Raw genomic sequence first — 26,978 nt, forward strand, 5'->3', positions numbered from 1 at the left:
TTCATTTTATAATACTTTTTATTTGATTAAAGAATTTGCCTTCTTTGTGTACAATGGAATGTTATATTCCCTATGTATTTTACAGGGTTACAAAACTTCTCTCATTTTAAATATTACCCCAAAAGTAATTTTAGAAAAAAAAGTTTTTGTGAAACTAAACTTCACTTTAAAAAAATCATATGGACAAGCAACTCTCAAACAAAACTGAATTAATAAGATTTCTTGTCTACTTAACTACATGACAGATTTTTTGTTCCAGTCCCCTTCCTCAAAAAAACCTTATGTGGAAACCAAGCTAGAGATAAGGATTCTTCCCTGATGCAGTTAAGGGAAAGGGAAAGGCCAGAAATTTCTTTGGCAAACATTTCCATCCATGGCCATTTGTGTGTGACTGCTCTGCTTCAATTACAGTACACTCTTTGCAGGGAAGGTCAGATGTTGTTCAGAGTGGGAGTCGTACTCTCCAACCAGCTGAAAGTGCAGGAAGTCATCTACTGTCATCTGTCTCTTCCCCCTGTCTGTGGCTGCAGCCTGGCAGCAACTCCACCAACTCCCAGTGCAATACTGAGTTAAAAGCCAACGCTGGGCTGGCTGATGTAGTCTTCTCCATTGAAGAATAGATGAGATGGGGCTGAGAAACCACCATTACATGATGACACTAAACAGAAAAGGCTTAGGGGAGAAAAAGGAAGGATTTCAGACACAGGAACAGAAAGGCTGCTGAAAAAATGCTGGGCAGGCTAGAATGGAATATATCAATGCCTACACAGCAATATAATCAGCTGAATCTTGAAATGCTAAAACCTTGGTGGTGAAAAGGGAGGCTCCTTGATAGTTCAGGACCAATGGGATTGGCACAAAGACTCACTGAACCTACAGCCTCCAAAATCATAACCTCATGTCTGATAGAAAGGAAAAAACTGATGACACAGAGAACATTCAGAAAGAGGGAGGTGGTGAATCTCAGGAATGTGAATGGATTACAAAGACCATTAGCTATCATGTTTTAGCTGAAGTACCCAAAATATGGAGAATGGAAGGCTGGGTAGCACCAGCAGCAGACATGATTACCTGTGGGTGTGAAATCCCTAACTAGACATGACCATTCTCCTCCCAGACACCTTGAAGTGGGGGCTATACCATTTGAAAGCTGCTTCTCAGCTGTCTTTAATATTGACACAAGTGGGATTCACACTAGTGTTCTAAACCAGAGCAACAAGGCTGCAAGGAAAACAGCCTGGCAAAGGAATGGAGGGATGAATAGATATAGGAAAAGGATAAGACATCCTTATCTTTTAACTTCTAGACCCCCTACCCCTCAAGCAGTTCACCTGCATAGTCCAGAAATCAAGAATGGATTAGATCAACCTGTTCCCGGAGTGCCAAATACAGTGCCTATATGCAGATGATCTCAGTGCTGGATTGGATATATAGAAAGAAAAAAACTGAAGGTAAAGGAAAGGAGTATGAAAGATTAAAACCTTCTGCAGAAAAAACTTTTTAAAAACAAAGTATGAAATATATTTAGGCATTAAAATAAAAAACAACTTAGCTGATGGGGGACAAAGTGTTTAACTGGGGGCATTCTCTGGAGAGCTTGCTTTCCTGCTGGCCAGTAAAATCTGCCAAAGAAATCAGCAGCCTTTCCCTTTATGTTTGGGTCATTTCGTTGCCAGAGAATGTCTCTGTGACACTGAAACACTGAGGGTGAGTTGAGGGTCCTTGCGCTCAGAGAATCGTGCACTGTATTTGAAAAAAAGGGTCTCCAATGGCTTGCAGGTTTGGAAAAAATTCTTCAGCCACTGTTGGCTTCTTCCTTATTAACTTGAAAATTTTCCTTTTCGGTTCCCTCTTCTTGGTATTACAGAATTTCATACTTATCCACTAGGAAAGTGGTCTCTGTGGAAAACCTTACAGGGCTGTTTCCATCTACCTGGGTCACTTTGGTAACCTAGGAAAACAAACAAAGAGTAAGGTAAAGCAGAAGGACAGCGGGTCTTTAAGGTGCTGGCTAAATTCTCAGTACAGAACAGATCAAATCCCCTAAAGCAGTATTAAAAGTAACTCAGAAATACTAAAAAAGTTCAATTCACAACTGCAGCTCACAGCATCACTCTTCCCCACCAACATGATTAATCTGCTCTCTAGATAGAAAAGACAACTGTTGGGATGACATGTAGAGTGGTATTAATATTAAGTAAAAGGTCCAGAATGAGTGGCCACTGCCCAGGCCCTGCCCTATAAAACCTATGAAAGTCATAGACATTCTATCAGGATGATCGATTAACATTTTGATCCAAAATGCAACATTCTAACAATTCAACATTATTTAATTTGCTCTCAGTCTAAGTTGTTCTATCATATTCATTTTCTAGGTATGGCTGGGTCCTTCTCTTGAGATTTCTTTTTATTTAAACCTACTTTTTTTTTTTAGTATTTATTTATTTGGTTGCACTGGGTATTTAGTTGTGGCAGGCAGGCTCCTTAGTTGTGGCATGCGAACTCTTAGTTGCAACATGCGTGCGGGATATAGCTCCCCGACCAGGGATCAAACCCAGGCCCCCTGCGTTGGGAGTTCGGAGTCCTAACCAGTGCACCACCGGGGAAGTCCTGAGATTTCTCTTTATTAATAATAATAGGGGCTTCCCTGGTGGCGCAGTGGTTGGGAGTCTGCCTGCTGATGCAGGGGACACGGGTTCGTGCCCCGGTCTGGGAAGATCCCACATGCCGCGGAGCGGCTGGGCCCATGAGCCCGCGTACCCAAAAAAAAAAAAAAAAAAAAAAGGCTCTTACTATAAGGATTCTCAGAGCCTTTAAAAAAAAAAAAATAATAAAAAAAAAAATAATAATAGATGTCCAATTTAATGAACTACCTGTAACAATGGTGCGCATAATGGCACCAACACAAAACTTAAACCACTGATTCATATTTTCTAGTGAGGTTCTGACAGAGCAATTATACTGTCCTGTTCTTCAAATGGTCAGTAACAGGAAAATGTCTTGGGTTCAACAATGTGCTCCCAATACTGATGGGGTTAAGCCAATAACTGAGATGGGGGGGGAGGGAGGGAGAGGGGGAGAGAGAGAGGGAGAGAGGGAGAGAGAGAGGGAGGGAGGGAGGGAGGGAGGGAGAACTGCTCTTTGGAATCATCCAGCAGATGAAACTATAACTTCCCAAGCACTTTCAGGAGAGACAGAGAACATCTGGGAAGATAACCAGAATGACAAGCAAATCAACAAGTCCGAGGGGAAGATAACAATATAAACTCGGTGCTTATAATGCAACTTGAATGCTGGAAGAACAAAGAGTTAAAAATAATGATCTGGGGGCTTCCCTGGTGGCGCAGTGGTTGAGAGTCCGCCTGCCGATGCAGGGGACACGGGTTCGTGCCCCGGTCTGGGAAGATCCCACATGCCGCGGAGCGGCTGGGCCCGTGAGCCATGGCCGCTGAGCCTGCGCGTCCGGAGCCTGTCCTCCGCAACGGGAGAGGCCACAACAGTGAGAGGCCCGCGTAACGCATAAAAAAAAAAAAAAAAAAAAAAAAAAAAAATAATGATCTGAAGGACAGTTCACAGGGAAATCCCTGGCAGTCCAGCAGTTAGCACTCAGCGCTTTCACTGCCATGGGCCTGGGTTCAATCCCTGGTCAGGAAACTAAGATTCCACAAGGTGCATGGCACAGAATGAATGAATGAATGCATGAATAAATAAATAAATAAATAAACAGTTCACAGATTTCCCCTGCTTTGCCTGCCTACCTTAAAGGACAAGGTTTACAACAGAATTGGCTTACGATTATCCGTATTAATGAAGGGAAGCTGTGACATAAAAGAACATAAAAATCGTATCTATTTGTATTAGAATCACCTTTTTTGGCAGTAATTTTGTCTTCCAAATAAACTTTCTTTCATTCCTTGGGATCAAACCAAGTGACAATACAGAAGGCATTACTAAGTCATGTGTTGAGTGTTTTGGCAAATGAATTTTAAGATACATGAGATTATTAAAAAAAAAACAGGCAACTAAGAGATATGAGTCTTGCACAACCCATAAGTACTTTTATATGTAGTCATATTCAATTTCTTTACTTTGATCTAGAGAGGAAAACTGAGACAAAGCAGGTGAAGAACTGACCAAGATTACACAATGAGGCAGCAATGGAATCCACGGGGGGACATCAGCTTTTCTGATTTCTGCTCTGACCATGAAGACATGTTGCCTATCAGGTATCCGTCCTACCACTTTCCCCATATAAGTTCTCTATTAAACAGGGGTACCTGTATGTTACAGTAATTTTTTTTGGAGATGAAGGAGACTTGAACAGGGAAGAAATCATTGGGCTGCCCAGCAATGCTGAACTCAAGGCTGCCACTCTTATTTTTGGCATCAATCACTGGCAGGCACCACTCCAAGGTATTTCGTCGACTGTCATGTCGATATTCGCCGTCAATCTCACCAATCACTGGTGCGCCGACACCAGATCTGTCACAAGAAACATCCGTGTCAAGTTAGCTGTCCAGAGCTAGAAGAACTATGCCAAGGAAAACCACCCCCAAATTTGATTGTGCTCCTCAAATTCTGCCCACTTTCATATAGTCCTAGAAAAAATTAGACTCCCTGATAACTTCAAGGACCCTTAACCTTGGCCAAGGGTCTCATTAATTCCTTTTGTAGGTACAGATATATGCAACCATAAGTAATGGGCAAACATAGTCCTGGGCTGCTCCAACTTATGGACTAGATCTGGAGCTGGCAGGGGACTGAGATTGACAAATGTGTAAAGTGGGATGTATTTCCAAAAATACTGCACTAATGGTTTGCTGCCTTGTCATGATGGAATTTTAACATAGTGTAGCTCTCTTCATAGATGCCAATGAGGGGAAAAACAGGTTGATAGTAACAGTGGGGGAGAACTTAAACACCATTATGTGGTTATTTAGAATGGAGATGAATTTGGACCTTTGAGAGGATGTTTTTAAAAGATTTTAGGGGCTTCCCTGGTGGCACAGTGGTTGAGAGTCCACCTGCCGATGCAGGGGACATGGGTTCGTGCTCCGGTCCGGGAAGATCCCACATGCCGCGGAGCAGCTGGGCCCGTGAGCCATGGCCGCTGAGCCTGCGCGTCCGGAGCCTATGCTCCGCAACGGGAGAGGCCACAACAGTGAGAGGCCCGTGTACCCCAAAAAAAAAAAAAAAAAAAAAAAGATTTTAGAAGGTTTTAAAACTTATTGTAGTTGATGCCAGTGTGTTTATTTGATTTATAATCCAGTAACTGAACTTTTATTTGATAAGTGAAAGCACAATTACCCCTGGGCAAAATGTGAACATGATGGGAAAGAGAGATATTACACAGTTGTCCTTAGTCTGCAAGAGAACCAGGGCTAGTCAGGACGCACCGTGCATCCCCGCACACGGCTGACAGGCAGTGCCAGCTACTCCTACACACTCTAAATTTACCATCTTTTAATTCACCAGTGACATCCAATGTTTGCATTAAAGGCAGCGTAAATAAGGGAGACAAAGAAAACTTTAAGGGTGATATAACACAATTAACTCTTCCCTATCAATTTTATGGTCCCAGTTGTATGTATGTTTCTTCCCTTTGCCCTTGTTCCAATTCTGATTCTGAGATCCTCTAATTTGATCAGTTCTAGACAATAGGGTAAAATGCTGTCTAAGGGTCTCTCCTGGAGACTACTGCAAAGTTGAACTAAGACACAGGAAACCACCGTAACCACAATTATAGGGTAGATGGAGAGGCCTAAAACTTGTGGCATCCTAAAAATAGTCTAGTAAAATAAATCTTGACAAAATAAAACCCACACCTGTCACCAATGCCCAAATCTCACAATGGTTCAAGGCAGCCATCTATTGTTCTGAAATAATAACCAAGCTGTGAAGAATAAGATGATTAGCCCATTAAAGGGGATATTGGTAATAAAGCATATTTTAAAAAGTAGAAATAAGAATGACTAAAACCAGACCTGGCCATGTAAAGGCCTGAATCAAACTACAAATAAATTAGATTTAATTTTAATTCAAATTAAATTAAAATTAATTTGAACACAACTACAGATTGAATTAGAACCATTTTCTCTGTAATAATAACCAAGCAATTTAATAGTATAGACACACTAAGAATTCACTTACTGGGTATTCATAATTAAGCCCTGTACTTAATCATGGGGGTGCTGAAAGGCAGAGAAGCAGGGATTCAATGGTGAAGTAATAATAGTTCAGTCACTAGAAATGCTAGTGAGGAGATAAAGTAGAGAGTATTTCCAGATGATCCTAGAAAGTAGGCCATTTAAGCACACATCAAAAACTTACAGGAAGTAAACTTCTGGGGGGGATGCATATTTTTGTTATCTTAATTGTGATGATGGTGCATACATGCCAAAACTTATCAAACTTTATAATTTAAATACGTGTAGCTTATCACGTCAACTATACCTCAATAAAGCTGTTAGAAAATTTACTGAAACTAATGTAGATATCTTGTTTCAGCAAGAATAGTACCCTTGAAAACATAATCTCATCTTTAGCTGAAAATTTAGAGAAGAAAGTGAAAAAGAAAAATTCAGTCTGTCAGACTCAATTCCTTTAAGAGTTGCAAAACAAAGCAGAGAAAGTCTGACTGATAATTGGCTCCTCCTTCTGGAAACCTTCATTACTACATGAACAATCTGAAGACCAGTATCTGAAAACACGGCCCTAGAACTATAACCAGCTTTGCTTGTTTGGCTTTAAAATCAGTAATATCCACTCCGTTAAAAGTGTACAGCTCAATGCATTGACAAATGTAGCCTGTAAGCACCATTACTATCAAGTCATAGAACATTTCCATCATCTCCAAAAGTTCCTTTGTGCTCCTCTGCAATCAAATGCTTCTTCTCTTTGCAATCAAATGCTTGATTTCTGTTCCAAGAGTAATACCTTTTCAGAATGTCTTATAAGTGGCATCATATAGTAAGTATGCAGCCTTTTGTACCTGGTTTCTTTCACAATTGACCTTTATGAGAAACAAATATCTTAGAATGGATAGCCAGCTAAGTGCTGCCTCCAAAAGGAGTTCCAAAAGACTAGTTCTATAAGCTCGCTATAGAAAAAATGATTATGTGGGGTACTTACGGGAGTGGGATGGTGATAACCACATCATTCAGTTCTAAATTATCTTCTTGTAGCTCGTATTCTATGTTGACATCACAACCATTTCCACTTTCTGAGGGCCAGCAATTAACTGAAGAGAAAAGCAAAGCAGGTATATTAGAACATTAGAAAAAGAATGGAGGAAAGTTAAGATGGCAAATCAAAACTGACAACTGCAGGCCTTAAACATCCTAGTGTAAACTACTAAAAATAATGGTTTCAAAATTAAAAGTGTTTAAAATTTAAGCTATTTATTACCAAAATACACTAAATATAGCACTGAGTCCATTTTGAAAGGTCATTTTGTGAAAAAGAATTGTGGCAATGAAGAAGGTACAAGCCAAGGCTATTTCTAGTTCTCAGTGCAGTCTAGCTTAGTAGGACCGACCAGAGGCACTTACTTGTCAGTGGAATAAAAGACTCCTCTGTGGTTTGTAGTCTCCACTTCAGCACCCCAACGTCACTACTGACTGGAAATGACTTCTCTGGATTCTTCAAGCCAATTAGAGATTCTGCAGTGAAAAGTTTTTTATCCACATTTGGATGGGTCTGAAATGAGAAGGGAAAGAAAACTTCTGAGGTTCAGACATTATAAGACAGGAAATAAATTCCTTTTGGTCTTACATGGCCCATAATCTAAACATCTAAAACAGGGTGCCTAAAAAATTCCAATTATTTTTTATTTTGAAGAAAGATTTCCCTTCTTCAAAGACTTTTAAAGATTTAAGACATTTAAAAAATAGTAATAAAGTAATTTCAACTCTAAGCCATTTTGTTTGTAAGTAAAAAGTTAGTAACTTTGTAACTGAAAAAGTTAAAAGACCATTAACCAAGTCCTTTACAAAAATACTTCATAGGGAGCAGCCTGATGGTGAGGCCAAGCTTGCCAAATAGAAGACTACGGTCAGACGTTGATCAGCTGGCTGGGTCACATAGCAGTCCTGGCCTTATACTGAGACAGGAGAGGGAAAAGCTCTGTGGAAAGTTTAGCTGCAATTTTGCCTAAAAGTTGTTCAAACTCAGGCCAACTAAGATGGACTGCTCTTTTTAAAAGAAGTCACATTAGGAGAAAAAAGGAAAAAGTAGTAACTTGTGGATAGCAGACTACACAGACTTTATGAGCCAGCAAAGCTACTGTCAAATAATATAAGCACTACTTCCAAAAGACAACTGTGTGCTGGTTATGAGTGGAATAAAACATAGACAAAACCACTTTCTTCGCTGAAAAGGCTTTGTTCTCGTGACAAGAGATATAAGATCAACCATCTAAATAAACTGTGACAAGAACTGTAATAATATAAAGAAGGTCTCTTACACAGCCAGGTAGGTGGAACATACATATTCATTTTTAAGCATTTTATGTACTTTTCAAATATACCATTAGATACTGCCCTTCAGCTAACAAAACAAGCACTGGCAGTTATATAGCAGCAGAATGAGTAAACTTAGTGTCATAACCTGCTTTAGTAAAATACCTCCCGGGCTTCCCACTGGTGGCGCAGTGGTTAAGAATCTGCCTGCCGGGACCTCCCTGGTGGCTCAGAGGGTAGGAATCCTCCTGACAATGCAGGGAACACAGGTTCGAGCCCCGGTCCGGGAAGATCCCACATGCCGTGGAGCAGCTGGGCACGTGAGCCATGGCTGCTGAGCCTGCGCGTCCGGAGCCTGTGCTCCACAATGGGAGAGGCCACAACAGTGAGAGGCCCGCGTACCGCAAGAAAAAAAAAAAGAATCCGCCTGCCAATGCAGGGGACACGGGTTTGAGCCCTGGTCCAGGAAGATCCCACATGCCGTGGAGCAACTAAGCCTGTGCGCCACAACTACTGAGCCTATGCCCTAGAGCCCGTGAGCCACAACTACTGAGCCCACATGCCACAACTACTGAAGTTCAGGCACCTAGAGCCTGTGCTCTGCAACAAGAGAAGCCACCTCAATGAGAACCCTGTGCATCACAACGAAGAATAGCCCCACTCACTGCAACTAGAGAAAGCCTGTGTGCAGCAACAAAGACTCAACGCAGCCAAAAATAAAATAAAATAAATAGATAAATTTTAAAATAAAATAAAATACCACCCTATTGTTTTAAAACTTTGTTTTTTTAATTATATTTCAAGCAATATCCTAAATGAATTTACTCTTTGCATAATAGTAACAAATATGCATCTCTTTGTACCTTTGTGAGTATGAAGTCATTTATTAGATTTCAAAATGACCTTTCACTCAATTCCAGTATTAAAAGGCCATACTAATACAGCTGCTGTCAGTCATTCCCAACTGGCTTGGGAAGGCATTTATCAATTCAAGGCTTCCACTGTAGGTAATAAATTAACTTCTCTCCTATGCATCTAGAATGGCAATAGTTATGTAAGTTAAATAATCTTCTGTGTTTAAATTAACTTCTTTCCTATGCATCTAGAATGGCACTAGTTATATAAGTTAAATAATCTTCTGTGTTCTATGGTTCATACAGGGAACTCCAGTTGAGAAAGACTGTGTTAGGTAGACAAAAGCCTTAATGCTCCCTTATCAAAAGCCTCTACACACCTGTAGCTGCACCCCTTTCTTGTCTTCATTTTCCACATGAAGACGAATTCGGCCAAATTTATCATCTGAGATCCTAAGCATGATCATGCCATGCAACTCCATATTCTGTAATCCTCCATCTCGTCCACAGGTTAGTGTGATCTTTTCCTCAATCTTCATGTGCACACTGTAGAGAAAGAATGATAAATCTGCTCAGACAGGTAAAAACCAGAACTCTCTTTCTCCAGGGTTTAATGGTGATTAGCCATAAGCAACTTATTTAAAGGTGCTGCAGCCATATGTATCAAAATTTAAAGCATTATATAAACTATCACATTTAGAATGGATAAACAACAAGGTCCTACTGTATAGCACAAGAAACTATATCCAATCTCCTGGGATAAACCATAATGGAAAAGAATATTAAAAAATAATGTGGGGACTTCCCTGGTGGTGCAGTGGTTAAGAATCCACCTGCCAATGCAGGGGATACGTGTTCGAGCCCTGGTCCGGGAAGATCCCACATGCCGCAGAGCAACTAAGCCCGTGCACCACAACTACTGAGCCTGCACTCTAGAGCCCGCGAGCCACAACTACTGAGCCTGCATGCCACAACTACTGAAGCCCGCATGCCTAGAGCCGTGCTCTGCAACAAGAGAAGCCACTGCAATGAGAAGCCCGCACACCGCAACGAAGAGTAGCCCCTGCTCGCCGCAGCTAGAGAAAGCCCACGCGCAGCAATGAAGACCCAATGCAGCCAAAAATAAACAAATAAAATTTAAAATAAACAAAAATTAAAAAGAATGTGTATATATTATATATATTATGCATAACTGAGTCACTTTGCTGTACAGCAGAAATTAGCATAACATTATAAATCAACTATACTTCAATTAAAAAAAGGAAAACAACCTTTATCCCTAAAAAATAAAATAAAATAAAATAAAAGCATTACACCCTTTGGTTCAGCAAATCCTCATCCTACAGATAAATTCTCACCTGTGCAAAACAATGTCGTAAGTTATTCACTGAAGAATTGTTTGTAATAGCAAAAGTTTAGAGACAAATGTCCGTCAATAGGGGGACTACTTAAATACATAAAAGTATATCCACAAAAATGAATACTGGGCAATTAGAAAAAAAAAAAGAGGAACAATTGAAAAAACTTTTTATTTGAAAAAAATTTCTAAAATTGTAACAGAAATACATTTATACCCTTTTTATCTTTGTTAACATTTTATCCCATTTGTTTTATCATTTGCACACTCTCTCTATATAAATATATTTTACTTTTTTCCTTGAACCATTTACAGGCAGAATATATACATCACGGCCCTTTATCCCTAAACATTTTCAGAGTGTATTTTGTAAGAACAGGATATTCTTTCACATAACCACAGTACTGTTATTAACTTCGTAAATTTACATTGACACAATACTTTAATCTACCATTCATATGCCAATTTTGTCAGTTGACCTAGTAATGCCCCTTATAGTAGTACAAGATCCAGTCTAGGGTAAGGTACTGCATTTGGATGTCATGTCTCTATAGCTTCAAATAAGGAAATTCTTGTCTTTGAAATAAGTGAAAAAAGCAATTGGAAATGTGTCTAGTATGCCACCACTAATGTATAAAAAGGAGAAATACAGAAATTGTACCATGTTTTTATTCATCTATACATAGACTATCCCTCTTGGAAGATTCACACAAAAACTAGTTAATACTGAGATTTCCCCGGCATCCAAGTGGTTAAGACTCCGTGCTTCCACCGCAGGTGTACGAGTTCAATCCCTGGTTGGGGAACTAAGATCCTGCATGCCATGAGGCGTGGCCAAAAAATTTTAAATTTTAAAAAATTTTTTAAAAATTAAAAAACCCCAAAAAACTAGTTAATACTAGTTGCCTCCATAAAGAGAAACCTCCGTGGCTGGGGGGGGAGGAAGAAGTTTTAGTTCAATATCCTTTGAACCTTTTGAATTTTGAACTACATGAATGTATAATCTAGTTTTCAAAATAAGTAAAATAAAAGGTGCGACTGCTATGGGCAATTATTAAGTACAATCTACCCATATTCCTTACTAAAACTATTTTTAGCTGGGTGAACTGCAGAGGCTTAAAAAGACTATTCTGGCATCCTACTTTGCTCTGTTCTAACCTCTAAGACTTCCCAGAAACAAAGGCATGAGACTCAAGACCACAGAGGAATGTATCTTAAGACAATGCATGGTCTCATTTACCTTCACAAACGTTTGCTCCATGCTCAAGAAGTATTTCATCATTCAGAAAAGAGTCTCAACTCCTCTCTAGTACATGACAGTCTCCAATATCAAAATAGTGTCAAGCCTCTGTCTCCCTCAAAGCAACTACTAGGAATAGCACAGGAGCTTTAGTGATTTAAGAGATTTATCCCGACATAACCCTGTTCATTTCATACAGAATAAGACATACAACATACTCCTCTTTTATGCACACCTAATAGAGGTATCCTCCCAGACTCATCTTTCACTTGACCTCAAAACCATCAGTAACAGTAGAAGGTCTGGGCTTCAAAACAAGAAATCTGAGTCATGAATATGTGAACTTGATAACTACCACTTAAAAATGTTACCAAACAGTACCACAGTCCTGAGATAAGAGACAAATCAAAATATTCTATACTGGGTTCAAATACTTAAAAGGCAAAAGATAATACATTATTTGCTACTAAAGATATTTATAAATTTTGTCCTCCTTAAAACTTAATTAGAAGGACTTCCCTGGTGGCACAGTGGTTGAGAATCTGCCTGCCAATGCAGGGGACACGGGTTCAAGCCCTAGTCCGGGAAGATCCCACATGCCATGGAGCAACTAAGCCCATGTGCCACAACTACTGAGCCTGCGATCTAGAGTCTGCAAGCCACAACTACTGAGCCCGTGTACCACAAATACTGAAGCCCAGGCGCCTAGAGCTCACGCTCCACAACAAGAGAAGCCACTGCAATGAGAAGCCCGTGCACACAAACGAAGAGTAGCCCCCGCTTGACGCAACTAGAGGAAGTCCACGCACAGCAATGAAGATCCAATGCAACCAAAAATAAATTAATTAAAATTAAGGGCTTCCCTGGTGGCGCAGTGGTTGAGAATCTGCCTGCTAATGCAGGGGACACGGGTTCGAGCCCTGGTCTGGGAGGATCCCACATGCCGTGGAGCAACTGAGCCCGTGAGCCACAACTGCTGAGCCTGCGCGTCTGGAGCCTGTGCTCCGCAACGAGAGGCCGCGATAGTCAGAGGCCCCCGCTTGCCACAACTAGAGAAAGCCCGCGCACAGAAACGAAGATGCAACACAGCAAAAATAAATTAATTAATTAAAAAAAAAAGTAACCACTTTTAAAAAAATTAAAAAAAATTAGAAAAAGACATGCAAAAATATAGTATAGTGCTAATCATAACTCTAGCCCTCTAATTCCACTCCATTTTAAGAGACAAAGTACACACTAGGCACAAAGAAAAGTTATTTTTGTTTAATTTAGCCACCAGAGTTGATAGAAAGGTAAGTTCTAAACTTAATAGAGAACAGGTGGCTGAGAGCCCCCAATCATGTTTAAAGGGGGGAGGGGGGAAGACCTCATGTTTATACCTAGAATGTACTTTTTAAAAAAAAATTTTATTTAAGTATAGCTGATTTACAATGTTGTGCTTAACTGCTGTACAGCAAAGTGACTCAGTTATACATATATATATTCTTTTTCATATTCTTTTCCATTATTGTTTATCACAGGATATTGAATATAGTTCCCTGTGCTATACAGTAGGAAGTGTTTTAAATCTGGAAAAATTAAGACACAAAAAGAATTTACAGTGCATTGAGATAATTTTTTTTAACACTATGTGGTCTGTTCTTACTGAAAGAGTTACTACTTACCTCTCCATATTAATGGGTGGAGCATGCACTTTGGTTGCTTCAGAGGTACGCTTGCCCATACTGGAGGACATGATAGTTTCACCTTCAGATTTCAATTTGTCAACAAAGTTATCTACTTCCTTTCCTTTGGCTCCCAGTTTCAAAGCCTTGCTAGGGCCTGAAGGCCTAAGTGGAAGAACACACACATACACACAAAAATACACACATGATTTAAAAAGTTAAAAACTAATTAATAATTCTCTATCACTGAAGCTTTCCTTGAAGCTGTTCTTTAAGAGGAATGTGAATACCTCAAGGAAAAAACACAAGCTTCCTAGTGTTTAGTGGACAACTAGACTACTCCCTGCTCGAACTGACAGCTGGGTCACAATTAGCATATAAGCTTCAGGAATTCCCTGGTGGTCCAGTAGTTAGGACTCTGTGCTTCCACTGCAGGGGCCACAGGTTCATCCCTGGTCGGGGACTAAGATCATGTATGCCACAGGGGCACGGCCAGAAACAAAACAAAAAAACCCATATAAGCTTCAAGTACCCAAAGACCACAGGTATACTTTCATAAGCATGTGTGATCTGATGAAAACTTTGTACCTTCTATCCAGATAAATATACCTGTGTACAAACGAACTTTTTCACATAATTTCAGGTAGTTCAGATTCTCCCTTAAATCCATTCACGAACACTAGATTAAAAATACATGTTCCTTAAACAGTTAAATATCCCCTCTTCTCCCAAAATAAGGCAACTCTCATAGGAAATTGAGATCATGTTATAATTTGTAAAAGAACTCTCTTTTACACAAAAGGAAAAACACCACATTCAGATTTCTCCTTTATCCCCATATTATGCAGCCAAATTTAATATTATATCTTACTTCATCAAGTCACTTGTTATTTACAGTTTGCCTAAAAATCAGATATCACTCTGAGATACACACATACAGCCTTCATCTGCCATTCTAGGATTGCATTCTGGGTGATACACTGGATTATATACCTGGCTGGTGCAGGTGCCACTTTTGGTTTATCAGTTTCAATGATGGTCTCTGTGATCATAGCAGCTGTGCTACCTCCAGACACTGTGGAGCTTCCAAATCCCCCAAATCCTGGGGCTTTTTTGCCCTGTCTCTCTGCATCTCTTCGGGCCTGCTGTAATTCTTTTGCTTTACGCCGCATCTCAGCCTTGGCTTCACGTTCTTGAGTCTACAAGAAGATACATACTTGGATGTAGCTTTGAGTACAGACTAGACTAGCAAATAAAAAAGGGAAAATCAGATAATGAAGCCTAAAAGAAAGATACACAAACCAGCTGTCCCAGAGAAGACCTTATTTACCTCTCTGACTGCTCTGAACACCTTCTCCTCATGAGAATCCATTTCTGTGAAGGTTCTGATCTGTGCCAGGTTAACATTTTCCCGGTATCCCAGTGCAACAATTTCATCAAATGCAAAAATCAAATCAAAACAGTGCTCAGATATTTCATTCTCTTCTAAGGCTCGGCAATATTCAGGAATCTAATCATGGAGAGCAACAGAAAAGAAAGATTTAGAATTTATCACCAGTTTTGTTTTCCAGTTATCATCCTTTAAAATACACAAATTTCAATAAGCCTAAATCCCTTTATTAGCTCCTTCTGCTACTCTGTATTTTAAGCAAGTCTGTGGCATAAAGTCTTTTATGTGTGTGGCTACATCAACAAATCTTACCTGAAGAATATTATCTAAAAATATAGCCAAACAAGTGTCAGAACCACAAAGGCAGGTTAGAGTAACTGCTAGAGAAATGGGAAACAAAAGGGCAGTTCTCATATTCTCCTTTGTAATACTTACAGTCTAGGATACCCAGTAAGTGTCTGCTGAATGAATAGGAGCTGTAGCAATAAGATGCTGGGATGAGGGCTGGGGGCATAGAACATGCAAACTGATAAGCATCAGCTGCTTTGGGGGAAAAACAGTTTTACACAAAAAATTTAAAAACAAAAACTGTAACCCAATATTACAGGACTCTTACCACTCTTGAAAAGAGCCTTAGGGTCTCCAGATCTTCTAAGATGTTGCTGTTTTTGGTAGTGATCAGTACCATGTACAGTTTCTCCATAGGCTGGTAAACATATCTGACACTCTCTGTTTCAACAAATGTGTGTTGTTTTCCAGTGTTCATGAGCTTTGGAAAAGCTGCTAACAAGCCCTCAATCCGAGTTCGGGTCATCTCTACAAACTGTCGAGAAACAATAGCCTTTCCTGCTTTTGTGCAGACTGCTGCTGCCAACAGCACCTGCCGGGAACATATAAATAAGTACTAATTAATTATTTCTTTACATGTGTTTTCTCAGAATCCTCACATCTTCTGTAGAATGGTACACTCAGTTATGTAGTGATGTGACTACTATTAGAATGCTGACTTTCAAACTCTACTTCATTGCTCTTTTAATTATAGTATGTCATTCATAAAACAAAGCTAAAGTAGAGGAAAATGAAGCTATTACTCCTGTTTTTCAATAACATACCTAGAGAAAAACTTAGTAAAGAAGTAATTTTTTCTAGGTCTACAAATACATTATGAATGGATCCCCTGTGACTCAAAACTGGGTTGCTCTCTGCTTTGGCAGACCCATAAAGAAGAGCTTAAACTTTTTCTAGGGAGAATAGAGATCTCCACAGCCAAAAGAGAGGTCTGATCAGGCAGACTGAGGATTTATACAAGGCCCCTGACCTTTCATTTCATTTTTACCTAGAATATGGAACCAATCTAGTGAGTCTAAATTTATCTTCTGCTCTTTGATTAACCGTCCCATCCCACACTATCTTACCTCCAGACATGCAAACAATCTGTAAAATGAAAAACGGAATGACTCAATGTTTCATACAGGTTTTGACACTGGGCAATGATCAAGACTAACAGTCCTTTTTTCAGAGTCTGGCATTTCATTAAACAAAATGAATAAAGCATCAAAGAAGAGAAGACCAAATGCCATTAGCAGAGTAGTAAGAATATTAAGTACAGTGTTAATAGTCTCTTCAGTACAGGAACCCAAAAGTTCACAAGGACAAGGAACAAAAAGACTATTTACACATTTTGGAAGCCTCAATCCTGGGATACAACCTCTGAAATATCAACATCCTACTGGTCAGGCTTCTCAGCTTTACAGAAACCTGTCCTCTACAGGTGAGCAGCTTGAAGAAAAAACAAGTTAGTCAATTTGAATAAATATTCTCATAGTTTCAAAACAGCAGAACAGTTTTATAATAATTATAGGAGAACACAGTGTCCTTATTCATCAAGGATAGGTCATTAGGGTATTTGGGAGATAATTACCATCACGCTTATTTCCAAGCAGCTAGGTAAAAACAATTTGTATCGAAAAAGTGTTTGATCTATATCCTGCACAAATAATTTCCCTCTACCAGATTTGTATTTTTACTGATTGATTTGCTTCCAATGAACATCAGGCAAATTTTCTCATGTGAAATCTCAAGAATAATGCTATCAACTGCTCTATTTCCCAAATAACAACTGCAAGTTTAGAAAGAAGCTCATTTAAGGGAGTTATACAATTTTATGTTCCTGAGTCTATCAACTCTATATTGAAACTTACCTTAATTATTCCAGCATAAAGTTACGTTGTATAGAATTAAAAAGTTTAAAAATAGAAAGTAGTTCTACATCATAAATAAATACTCTAAGGAAGAATCTTGTTTTGTAAGTTATATCCTTTTAAAAAGATAAAATATTTCAGACATACAGAGAGGTATAGAGTATAAAATTACAGGTGGTTACTTCAAGAGTGGCAAATAAGCTAGCTTAAAAGTCCCAAAACAGTCACTTTCCCCAAAATATTTATAATTTTTTAAATAAATAGTTTGGGGTTTTTTTTAAAAAAAATAAACAGTTTTGTACTTAAGAAATGTATCTTTCACCATCACCAGCTGCTTGGGAGGTTTCTGCTACCACCCAGGCATGAGGCAAGAAGATATACTGAGGGGAGTAAAGGATCCCAGAAAAAGAATAAAAATGCAACAAGGTTATGACCCATTCTTTTCAAAGGAAATCTCCCACCTCATGTCTTTAACTTTACTATTTTGTTGTTGTTGGTCACAGAATTTTATTTAATTCAGCTTTACTGAGGTAAAATTAACATATAAAAATGTGAGATATTTTAAGTGTACATCATGGTGATTCCGTGTCTTTTTTTTTGAAAGTTTTTGGCCACACTCCACGGCATATGGGATCTTAGTTCCCCAACCAGGGACTGAACCCATGCCTTCTGCATTGGAAGGCAAAGTCTTAACCACTGGACCGCCAGGGAAGTCCCAGTGATTCCATGTCTTTAATTTCATTTTTTTCTTCTGGTTTTATTGAAATGTAATTGACATACAGCACTGTAAAAGTTTAAAATGTACGCATAATGATTTGACTTACATACATCATGAAATTATTACCACATAAGTTTGGTGAACATCCATCATCTCATATAGATACAACATTAAAGAAACAAAAAAGGGAGCTCTCTGGCAGTCCAGTAGTTAGAGGACTCCATACTTTCACTGCCAAGGGCCTGGGTTCGATCGCTGGTCAGGGAACTAAGATCCCGCAAGCCGCACGGTGCAGCCAAAAAGAAATAGAAAAAAAATTTTTTTTCCTTCTGATGAGAACTTGTGACGTTACTCTCTTAACAACTTTCATATATAAGATACAGCAGTATTAGTTATGTTTATCATACTGTTCAATGCATGCCTAGTACTTATTTATCTTATGACTGGAAGTTTGCACTTTTTGACTACCTTCATCCAGTTCTCCCTCCCCCCACCCCCTGCCTCTGGTAACCACAAATCTGATCTCTTTTCTGTGAGTTTGTTTGTTTGTTTATTTTTTAAGTATGACTGACCTACAACACAATGTTAGTTCTGGTATACAACATAGTTATTTGATATTTCTATACATTTCAAAATAATCACCATGATAATCTAGTTACCATCTGTTACCATATAAAGATATTATATATAGACTATATTCCCCACACTGTCCCCCATCCATGTCTTTAAATTAATAGTGTGAGATAAAGAAAGATTTCTTCAAATAAGGGCAAGGACTCCTGTAATTTTTGGTACACACATAATGATAATACCTTAATCTCGAAAAAGAAGAAATTGGCCTAAAATTATCACCAGGCAAGAGACTTAGAGACTTGTTTGAAGACTAAAACCAAATATACTCAAGAAATTTGATTTCACATTAATTTTTATCATATGAGGTTCATGTTTCAACCAAACCATGCTTCAACCACTGCAAAAAAAGAAAGAAAAAGGTAGTTGCTGCTTTAGCTTATGAATGATAAGCAAGTATGTCTCTGTATTGGTTCACTAAAGCTTTGTATGACATGTACATCCAAATAAAGTAAGGTTTGCGGGATCTTAGTTCGTCAACCAGGGATTGAACCCGGGCCCTCGACAATGAAAGCATGGAGCCCTAACCACTGGACCACCAGGGAATTCCCAAAAAATATTTCTTTTAAAATCAACTGTCATAATGTTATTTATACAAATGGGTTAAAATTTCCAAAAGTATCAATATAATATATGAATTCAAAAAGTGTCAAATACCAAAAAACTCAACGTATAAAAGTTCTAAAAAACTGGTAATTCAAAAAGAAGACCTAGTGATGATGATGCTTGTGAAGAATTTGGATAAACTGTTTCATGAATATAAGAACAGAAAAAAGGAATTATTTCTCAATTAAAAATCTTATTTATGTAACTTTAACAATATGTATAAGTAAATTATTAAATACTTTAAGAACATATTTAACTATTTGTGCTATAGTCCTAAAAGTTTTATATTCTGAAAAGCTTTTCTTCTTAATATTCTCATCAGGTAAATGAGGAATTCCCTTATATTTGGGATCACCTCCCATTGGTTTCTCCTTCTATGTGAATTAGACTATGTGAATTAGAAATAGTGTTCTAAATTTGTGAAGAACTAAGTTAATATACCAGGAAAATTAAATGACTGGAAGTGAGATGATTTGGATCCTACTTTTTGTTCTTCTATTTACTGTCTGTCTGACTTAAGTTACGTTTCAACCTCTCTTAGCCTCAGTTTCCTCTCTGAGAATATGGAGCATCATCTGACTACCTCACAAGCTATTATGAGGATCAAATGAGTGTAATAAAAACGTAAGCCAAAGCTATACAACTTATGCCACAAAATATGTAAACATAAAACACACACACAATGTAAAACAGCACTATTATTACTAATAAACTTGCCAAGAAATGCATGTCATTAAAAAATTTGTCACTTCAAGGCAATGGACTTTTACTTTTATGGGTTTGGCAGTATTTTAATACTCAAATAATGCAAATGGACTCCCCACAAAATTTTACATATAATGTCAGAGAATTCATAGATCCTTTAGAGTAGTAATTCTCAAATGACCCATGGAGAACCACTTTATGCAGTGAGAAATATTACTAATAAATAGGAGCACATCATAAATTTAATACTTATAGCGCACTCACTAAAAAAAAAAAAAAAAAAGGCCGAGAACCACAGTCCTAAGAAGTATGGTACCCCACCGTAGAATTGTATGAGGTTTTGAAGGAACAGAATAAGCCACAGTAAAGATACTAAGCACAGCACAGTTTAAACATTTGAAGTCAAAAGTCTACTCAGAGGGGGCTTCCCTGGTGGCGCAGTGGTTGAGAGTCCGCCTGCCGATTCAGGGGACGCGGGTTCGTGCCCCAGTCCGGGAGAGTCCCACGTGCCGCAGAGCGGCTGGGCCCGTGAGCCATGGCCGCTGAGCCTGTGCGTCCGGAGCCTGTGCTCCACAACGGGAGAGGCCACAACATTGAGAGGCCTGCGTACCGCAAAAAAAAAAAAAGTCTACTCAGAGAAAGGACTGCTCAGACCAAACCTTCAGACCTATATAAATATGCTGATTTAATACAAAGCCCATGTCTAACATACCTAATAATAATAATAAGCCTGTTAGAAACAATGTTTGTATGTTTCAGGGTAGTTCTTAGGCAGCTGGAATTTAAAACACCTCCATACCATACAGAGTTTAGGTAAAAATTAACATCAAGGCAACATGAAAGGGAAATTAAAGGCAACCTGTAACCAGAAAGATGCATGCAATGTAGAGAGGCAATTCACCCACTTTGCTTTATTGATTGGGCATGGTCAAAGGCTAATTTTAGGCAGTGGCAATCTCCATTTTAGCAGTATTACTATAAGAATTAACTAAATAATTATTTATTGGACACCTACTACACACACTAGATGCCCTCTGGGAATACTATGAGGAAATCAGTTAAGACTGGCATTCTTCTCTTAAGAAATCTAGTAAGATCTCAAAAGTTCGCATCCCCCAAAAACTAAATTTTTTTGTTAACTATGTATAGTGATCAATGTTAACTAGACTTATTTTGGTGATCACTTCACAATACATACAAATATCAAATTATTATGTTGTACACGTGAAAGTAATATGCTATATGTCGATTATAACTCAAAAAAAAAAAAAGGCAGCAGCAGGCTAATAGGGATAAGACACAAACATAAATAACTGTAATACTAGGCAGAATGTGTTAAGTAATGCGCTATAGGAATTCAGAGGAAGAAATTACTTCTAGCTCACAAGATCACTGATGACTTGATGGAAGAAAGAGCATTTAAATTATGCTTTGATCAATCAGGGAATCTGAGTATGTAAAGATGAAGAAACAGTAGGGTAAAATAGTAGGTACCAAGCAGAACTCTGGGACTCTCTTTGAGACATTCCACTATCCAGATATAAGCAGAATAAGCCTCCCAAAGTAGGACCAAAGTGCCCAACACTAAGCATAACTCTAAACCTCAAGACACCACAATCACAGGATCCACAAAGCTGACAAAGGTTTCTATTCACTGTTATCCATGTTAATAACACAGTTATTAACATGGCTGGAAGGTATGGTTAGCTCGAAACAAGATAAATTTAACCTACCCTAAATTAACATTCATCTTAAATGCCTTTAAATAATTAAGCTTCCCTTCACATAAGTGTTTACCAATTATTAAAAAATAGTATATACTAAAAGGTAGGTTAATTTTTCCTACTGTAATTTGATCTGATTTTCTCTGGGGAAGAGTGAATAAATATGATTCTCTATACAGTTATTATACTTGTTTTTTACATTTTAGGAAAAGAGCATTTAGACCTAAAACAAACTTTCAAGAGCCCTTGATCGTTCTATAGATACAAAAACTGAGGGTCCAGAAGTTATGCAGATGATCTCTTCAGGACTGTTTAAAAAAACAAAATAAAATTTCCCATTAGGTTACACTTTGTCAGACAACTTTTCTCTTAATAATACTTAAAATGCTTTGAATATATTGTCATTTGTTTTTGGATTAAATAACAACACTCTGCTACCCAGCTTTAACTACATGGATCAGAAAGTTCCTTGAGTAAAGAAACCTGGAGAATTAGGTTTCTGTTCTGCCTCTGCCACTAATTATGTTACCTTGGATGTCACTTAATTGTTTCTTGAAATATCCCTAAAATAGAGGTTAGGGACTTCCCTGGTGGTGCAGCGGTTAAGAATCTGCCTGCCAATGCAGGGGACACAGGTTCAAGCCCTGGTCCGGGAAGATCCCACATGCCGTGGAACAACTAAGCCTGTGCGCCACAACTACTGAGCCTCTGCTCTACAGTCCGCAAGACACAACTACTGAGCCTGCGAGCCCGAAAGCCTGCGCTCTGGAACAAGAGAAGCCACCGCAATGAGAAGCCCGTGCACTGCAATGAAGAGTAGCCCCTGCTTGCCACAACTAGAGAAAGCCTGCGTGCTGCAACGAAGACCCAAGGCAGCCAAAAATAAATTAATTTCAAAAATAAATTAAAAAATAGAGGTTTATGTGAAAATAGAGGTTTATGTGAAAGTGCCTCTGCATCTTTAAGATTCTGTAAGTGTAAGCATCTGAAAACTTTACAGCAACAGAAAATGTGCAATACCTCCATTTCACACCCACTGCTCCAGTGGTAACTATCAATAGTTTGGGTTTTTTGGTTTTTTTATTGGTGCGCGGGCTTCTCTCTAGTTGTGGCATGTGAGTTTTCTCTCTCTAGTTGGGGCACGGGCTCCAGTGCGCCTGGGCTCTGTACTTGTGGCCCATGGGTTCCACGGCTCATGGGCTCTGTAATTTGTGGCACGCAGACTCTCTAGTTGAGGCGCATGAGGTCAGTAGTTGTGGCACATGGGCTTAGTTGCCCCGTGGCATGTGGGATCTTAGCTCCCTGACCAGGGATCAAACCCACGTCCCCTGCATTGGAAGGCGGATTCTTACCACTGGACCACCAAGGAAGTCCCACTATCAATACTTTGGAACCATACTTTACATTAATATTAAGCTGCCAGAAGGCAAACTGCCTAACCAAAACAAATCATGTGTGTGTATAGTATATGTGTGTCAGACAGCTGCCATATCATCCCTTCATCCCCACTAGTGATAGAGGTCCAAGCATAACAGGTAAGTAATTCAGCATAAATATGCATAATTCCCTAAAGAAAAAAAGTCAAGGACTTCCTTGAACCTCTAAATGCTTCAGTATTCCTCACTTCCAGAATTAGCCAGTCACTTTGTTCCTCGTAATTCACTGTAATGATAATATATATATATAATTTATGATCATATTAAGGCCAGCTTCTACAACTGTCATAGAGGACCATTTCATCTTTCTTGTATGCATGAAGTGATTACAGATAAAATCAAATCGGGGGAAGATTACAATAAAATACAGAGTACATACAAAACCAAAACCTGAAGTTACTCAGTGAGAGTTTTAAGCTCATCACAAGTTTCTGTTCTAAACAAAAACCTGTAGAGTATAAAAATAAAAGGACAGGGCTTCCCTGGTGGCGCAGTGGTTGAGAGTCCGCCTGCCGATGCAGGAGACACGGGTTCGTGTCCCGGTCCGGGAAGATCCCACATGCCGCGGAGCGGCTGGGCCTGTGAGCCATGGCCACTGAGCCTGCGCATCCAGAGCCTGTGCTCCGCAACGGGAGAGGCCACAACAGTGAGAGGCCCGCATACCGCAAAAAAAAAAAATTTGTTTTAAATAAATAAATAAAAGGACATTGTTCTCAGTTTCTGCAGTGTACCTTCTATTTGGAGAATAAGTAAGATGGTAAATCAAAAGAAACTCAAGAAAATCATTTTCATTCTTCACTCTCCTCTCAAACAACAATCAAAAAAATACATAAAGAATACAATAGCTGTGCAGCTGCTGTATTGTATATGAAAAAGAAAAAAGAAAAACCAAAACAATAACAACTCCCTAACTGGGAACTGTTATTACTGTGTAGGATTTCAGTCTCCCCCCCCCCCCGCCCCCATCATGTGTAGACCAGCCATACAAACCCAAATCTAGCTTTCTAATAACTAATGACTCTTGGAAACTGAACATATTGTGATCATTTATATTTAATGTGATCACTACAGTAAATTTACTCATTGCCTATACTTAGGAAATAAGAAGAGAACAGCACTCTGTAGATAAGTAAAGATTTTACAGATTAGGGCTACCATGAGACTTAATATCAAGTTCATTCAAATATAAGTTTACTAAGAAAAAGAACTGACTATAATGATATCTGACAAGTGTTAAGAAAATAAGAACATGTTCTCATTAATTTGCAGAAAGCTGGAAAAAAAGATCAAATCAAAAGATGCTTTTTTTGTACTTCATTTTATAAGAAAGTCATCATAGGCCATTTGTTTTTCCATTTGTTCATTTATTTCTCTAGAAGGACTTTGTAGTGTAGGACATTTTGCACCAACTTCAGTAACTAAAGCTAAAGGAAATTTATTTTTCAAAAATCAACATTTACATACTGATATCTACAACTTACCCTAAAGCGCATTTTAAAAAAAAGATGGAGCGCATTTTAAAAAAAAGATGGCTACAGGGATGAATGGATCATTAGATGCGTGATAAAGCAAGAATAGTGAAATGTTAATTACAGAATCTAGCTGGTGGTTACATGGGGTGTTCACTGTAAAGCTCTTTCAACTTTCCTACATGTTTGAAAATTTTATAATAAAATGTTGAGGAAAAATCAACTTTCAGAAGTTTGGATACAACTTTTAGATCCAAGAAATCTTACAAAATGTTACCCTATTTGGACCTTTCTTTGTGATCTCTTTGTAAAGGAATAGAACCCGAAAACATTACACAGAAAAATACTTAATAATGTCTTACAGAATGTACTGAGATAAGCTGTTATCCAGAGTACACAAATCTGTAGGTATCTGGATCATGCCAAGTCCCAAGTAATTCAGATACATATGCATATTTAAACATGATACAACTGTATGTATATGCACACATGTCCAAATAACATGCAAAATTTATATTTACCACTCAACACCTAGGGCTCTACCATCCCTCTGGTTATCTATGAATTAAAAATCGTACTAGGAAAAAAAATAGTATGAGGTTCCAAGAACTTTTCAACAAACAAGGTTTTTGTAAAAATTAATCTATATTTCGTTTATATAATACAAGACTTTAATTTTGCTTTTAATATTACAATATACTCTGAAATGCACTATAGGTACATCCAGGATGTATAAAGGAAGTAGTTTAAAAATCACTACCCAAATACTAAGCCTCCTAGTGGAAACGAAGAAAGGAGTTTTGGGAAATTTTACGTCCAACATAAAAGTTTTATGAGGTAAACCTACCTGATGCAATTTATATGCCTGAAGCTGAAGAAAACCTTTCAGTGGTTTAAAGCCCAAGCATGAATCCCCCCCCACCAACCAAGTTCTCATCTAAAAAGGTCGTGAACAGAACTTAATGATTGGCACCAAATTATACTGTCATCTCTGAAGTGTGTAGGAAGATGCTTTAAATCAAATTAATAATCTATTGACAAAAAGAGAATTAAAAAAAAAGAATGTCCTTCAAAAGACTGAAGGGCATAAAGTGCACTTAAAAAAATTACTAGCTTGTTTGGAACCAAAAAATTTCTCCTACTTCATAAATATCCACAAATCGACGTGAGAAAGAAAGAGGCAGTGGAGTGAGCACTGTTGTGTCCCATCTCGCACCCACATTAATTTTAACAATAGATGAGAACACAAAGATAATGCAACTGAAGGCAAGTGACAGGTCCCGGAGTATAAACCCCTCCTCCCTCCTGTGAGATATCTGATTACGATATGCCACATTCACATTTCACCTCACCAGAACGACAAGCTCCCTGAAGGCAGAAAGCCTGTGATATCGATAACTCGGCTCACATTTTCCCAATGCTCTTATACACAGTGTACACTCAATCACACTGACAAATGGACCCACTTAAGATCTACAGAAGTAGGTGGCAGGTTTCTGGGACATTGGGTCCTACAAATTAGGGACAAATTAGTGTCAGAAGTTATTCCTTCCTGTTCTATGCCTCCTTTCGAACTTTCCTCTATTTGTCCTTTTCAAACAAACTAAAGAAAAAGTCCTGAACACTAATGGGTTTAGATTTCAAACTTCAACGGCCTACGGAACACCGGGGATGAGAGGTGAGCTTTTTACAAAAGGAAGAGAACCCTCGAGAGGCCCAGCTTGCCGCGCCTAGGTGCCCACGGAACCTGCTGGACACTAGCGCCCAGGTCCACAGCGTGGGGTCCAAGGGACATCACTAAGAGGTTCTTGCAGAGCAACAACCCTGGGCCCGTTTTAGGGCCCGGGTCCCGGCAGAGGAGGGTGCCCAGCTGGTTGCGGGGGAGGGGTGTGGGTGCGACCACAGAGGGACTGGAGTCAGGTCCCTCGGATCTCCCGGGAGGTCGGGCACAGGGTGCGGAAGGCCACCCTGCTCCCAGAGCCCGGGGGAAGCGCCCAGCTCCGGGCCCTCGGGGCGGGGCTCCTCTGGCCCCAGCACAGGCCGGCAGCAGGGAGAGCGGTCGAGCAAGGCCGGGACCCGGGAGTTGGGCCCGGCCCGGGTCTTACCATGACGACGGCGGTGGTGGGTCGCACCCGAGCTCCGGCGCCACTGCAGCTAGGGCTGGGGTCGGGGGAAGGGGAGCACCGACCGCTCCGGACCTACTGCCCCCCTGACAGGAGTACCGGGCGCTTCGCCTCTTGCCAAGATGGCGGCCTCGAGCCACGTCTCCAACCGGAAACGGCACGGGTCAAAGGGCGGGGGGCGGGGCGCCGTGGGGTGGGAAGACTGTGCGCGCAGGCTGAGACGCTGGTTGTGTCAGGGAGGCCCCCGGACTCGACCACCAGCGTGGAACCGGTGGCTTCTGTCCTTTCCCTGTTCGTCAGTGCCTTCGTTTAATTTGCGACGTCTCTTGCAGTTTATAAAGCTCTCACAGCCACTCTATCATTTGATATACAAAATAACTGTTGTTCATAAGGGACTAGTAG

General features: G+C 39.4%; 1 protein-coding gene across 4 annotated transcripts; it reads right to left on the reverse strand.

Moving 5' to 3' along the window:
* ARCN1 (archain 1) lies at positions 1-26,735 on the reverse strand. 4 transcript variants are annotated; one of them, XR_004351101.1, is made up of 10 exons: positions 26,559-26,735; positions 15,581-15,844; positions 14,905-15,084; positions 14,568-14,773; positions 13,575-13,739; positions 9,694-9,859; positions 7,551-7,698; positions 7,132-7,240; positions 4,135-4,482; positions 1-1,951 (listed from the first exon to the last, which is right to left on the reverse strand). XR_004351101.1 is itself a non-coding variant. In XM_032640213.1 (10 exons), the coding sequence occupies exons 1-10, from the start codon at positions 26,559-26,561 to the stop codon at positions 1,862-1,864; spliced, it is 1,536 nt and encodes a 511-aa protein (XP_032496104.1). In that variant the 5' UTR covers positions 26,562-26,735; the 3' UTR covers positions 1-1,861. The 4 variants fall into 4 exon arrangements, 3 of the variants coding, with proteins under 3 accessions (XP_032496104.1, XP_032496105.1, XP_032496106.1); XM_032640213.1 differs by having other exon boundaries at positions 4,278-4,482; XM_032640214.1 differs by having other exon boundaries at positions 4,278-4,482; positions 15,581-15,787; positions 26,559-26,714.
* Positions 26,736-26,978: the final 243 nt, after the last annotated feature.

Source organism: Phocoena sinus, chromosome 8 (assembly GCF_008692025.1).
Source record: "Phocoena sinus isolate mPhoSin1 chromosome 8, mPhoSin1.pri, whole genome shotgun sequence".
Classification (NCBI taxonomy): domain Eukaryota; kingdom Metazoa; phylum Chordata; class Mammalia; order Artiodactyla; family Phocoenidae; genus Phocoena; species Phocoena sinus.

Coding starts and splice junctions, on each gene's coding strand:
- ARCN1 (XM_032640213.1), bottom strand. Junction 13,740..14,567: donor GTGGCACCTGCACCAGCCAG/GTATATAATCCA, acceptor TCTTCCACTTAG/GCCTTCAGGCCCTAGCAAGG. Junction 7,699..9,693: donor AGAAAGGGGTGCAGCTACAG/GTGTGTAGAGGC, acceptor TTCTCATTTCAG/ACCCATCCAAATGTGGATAA.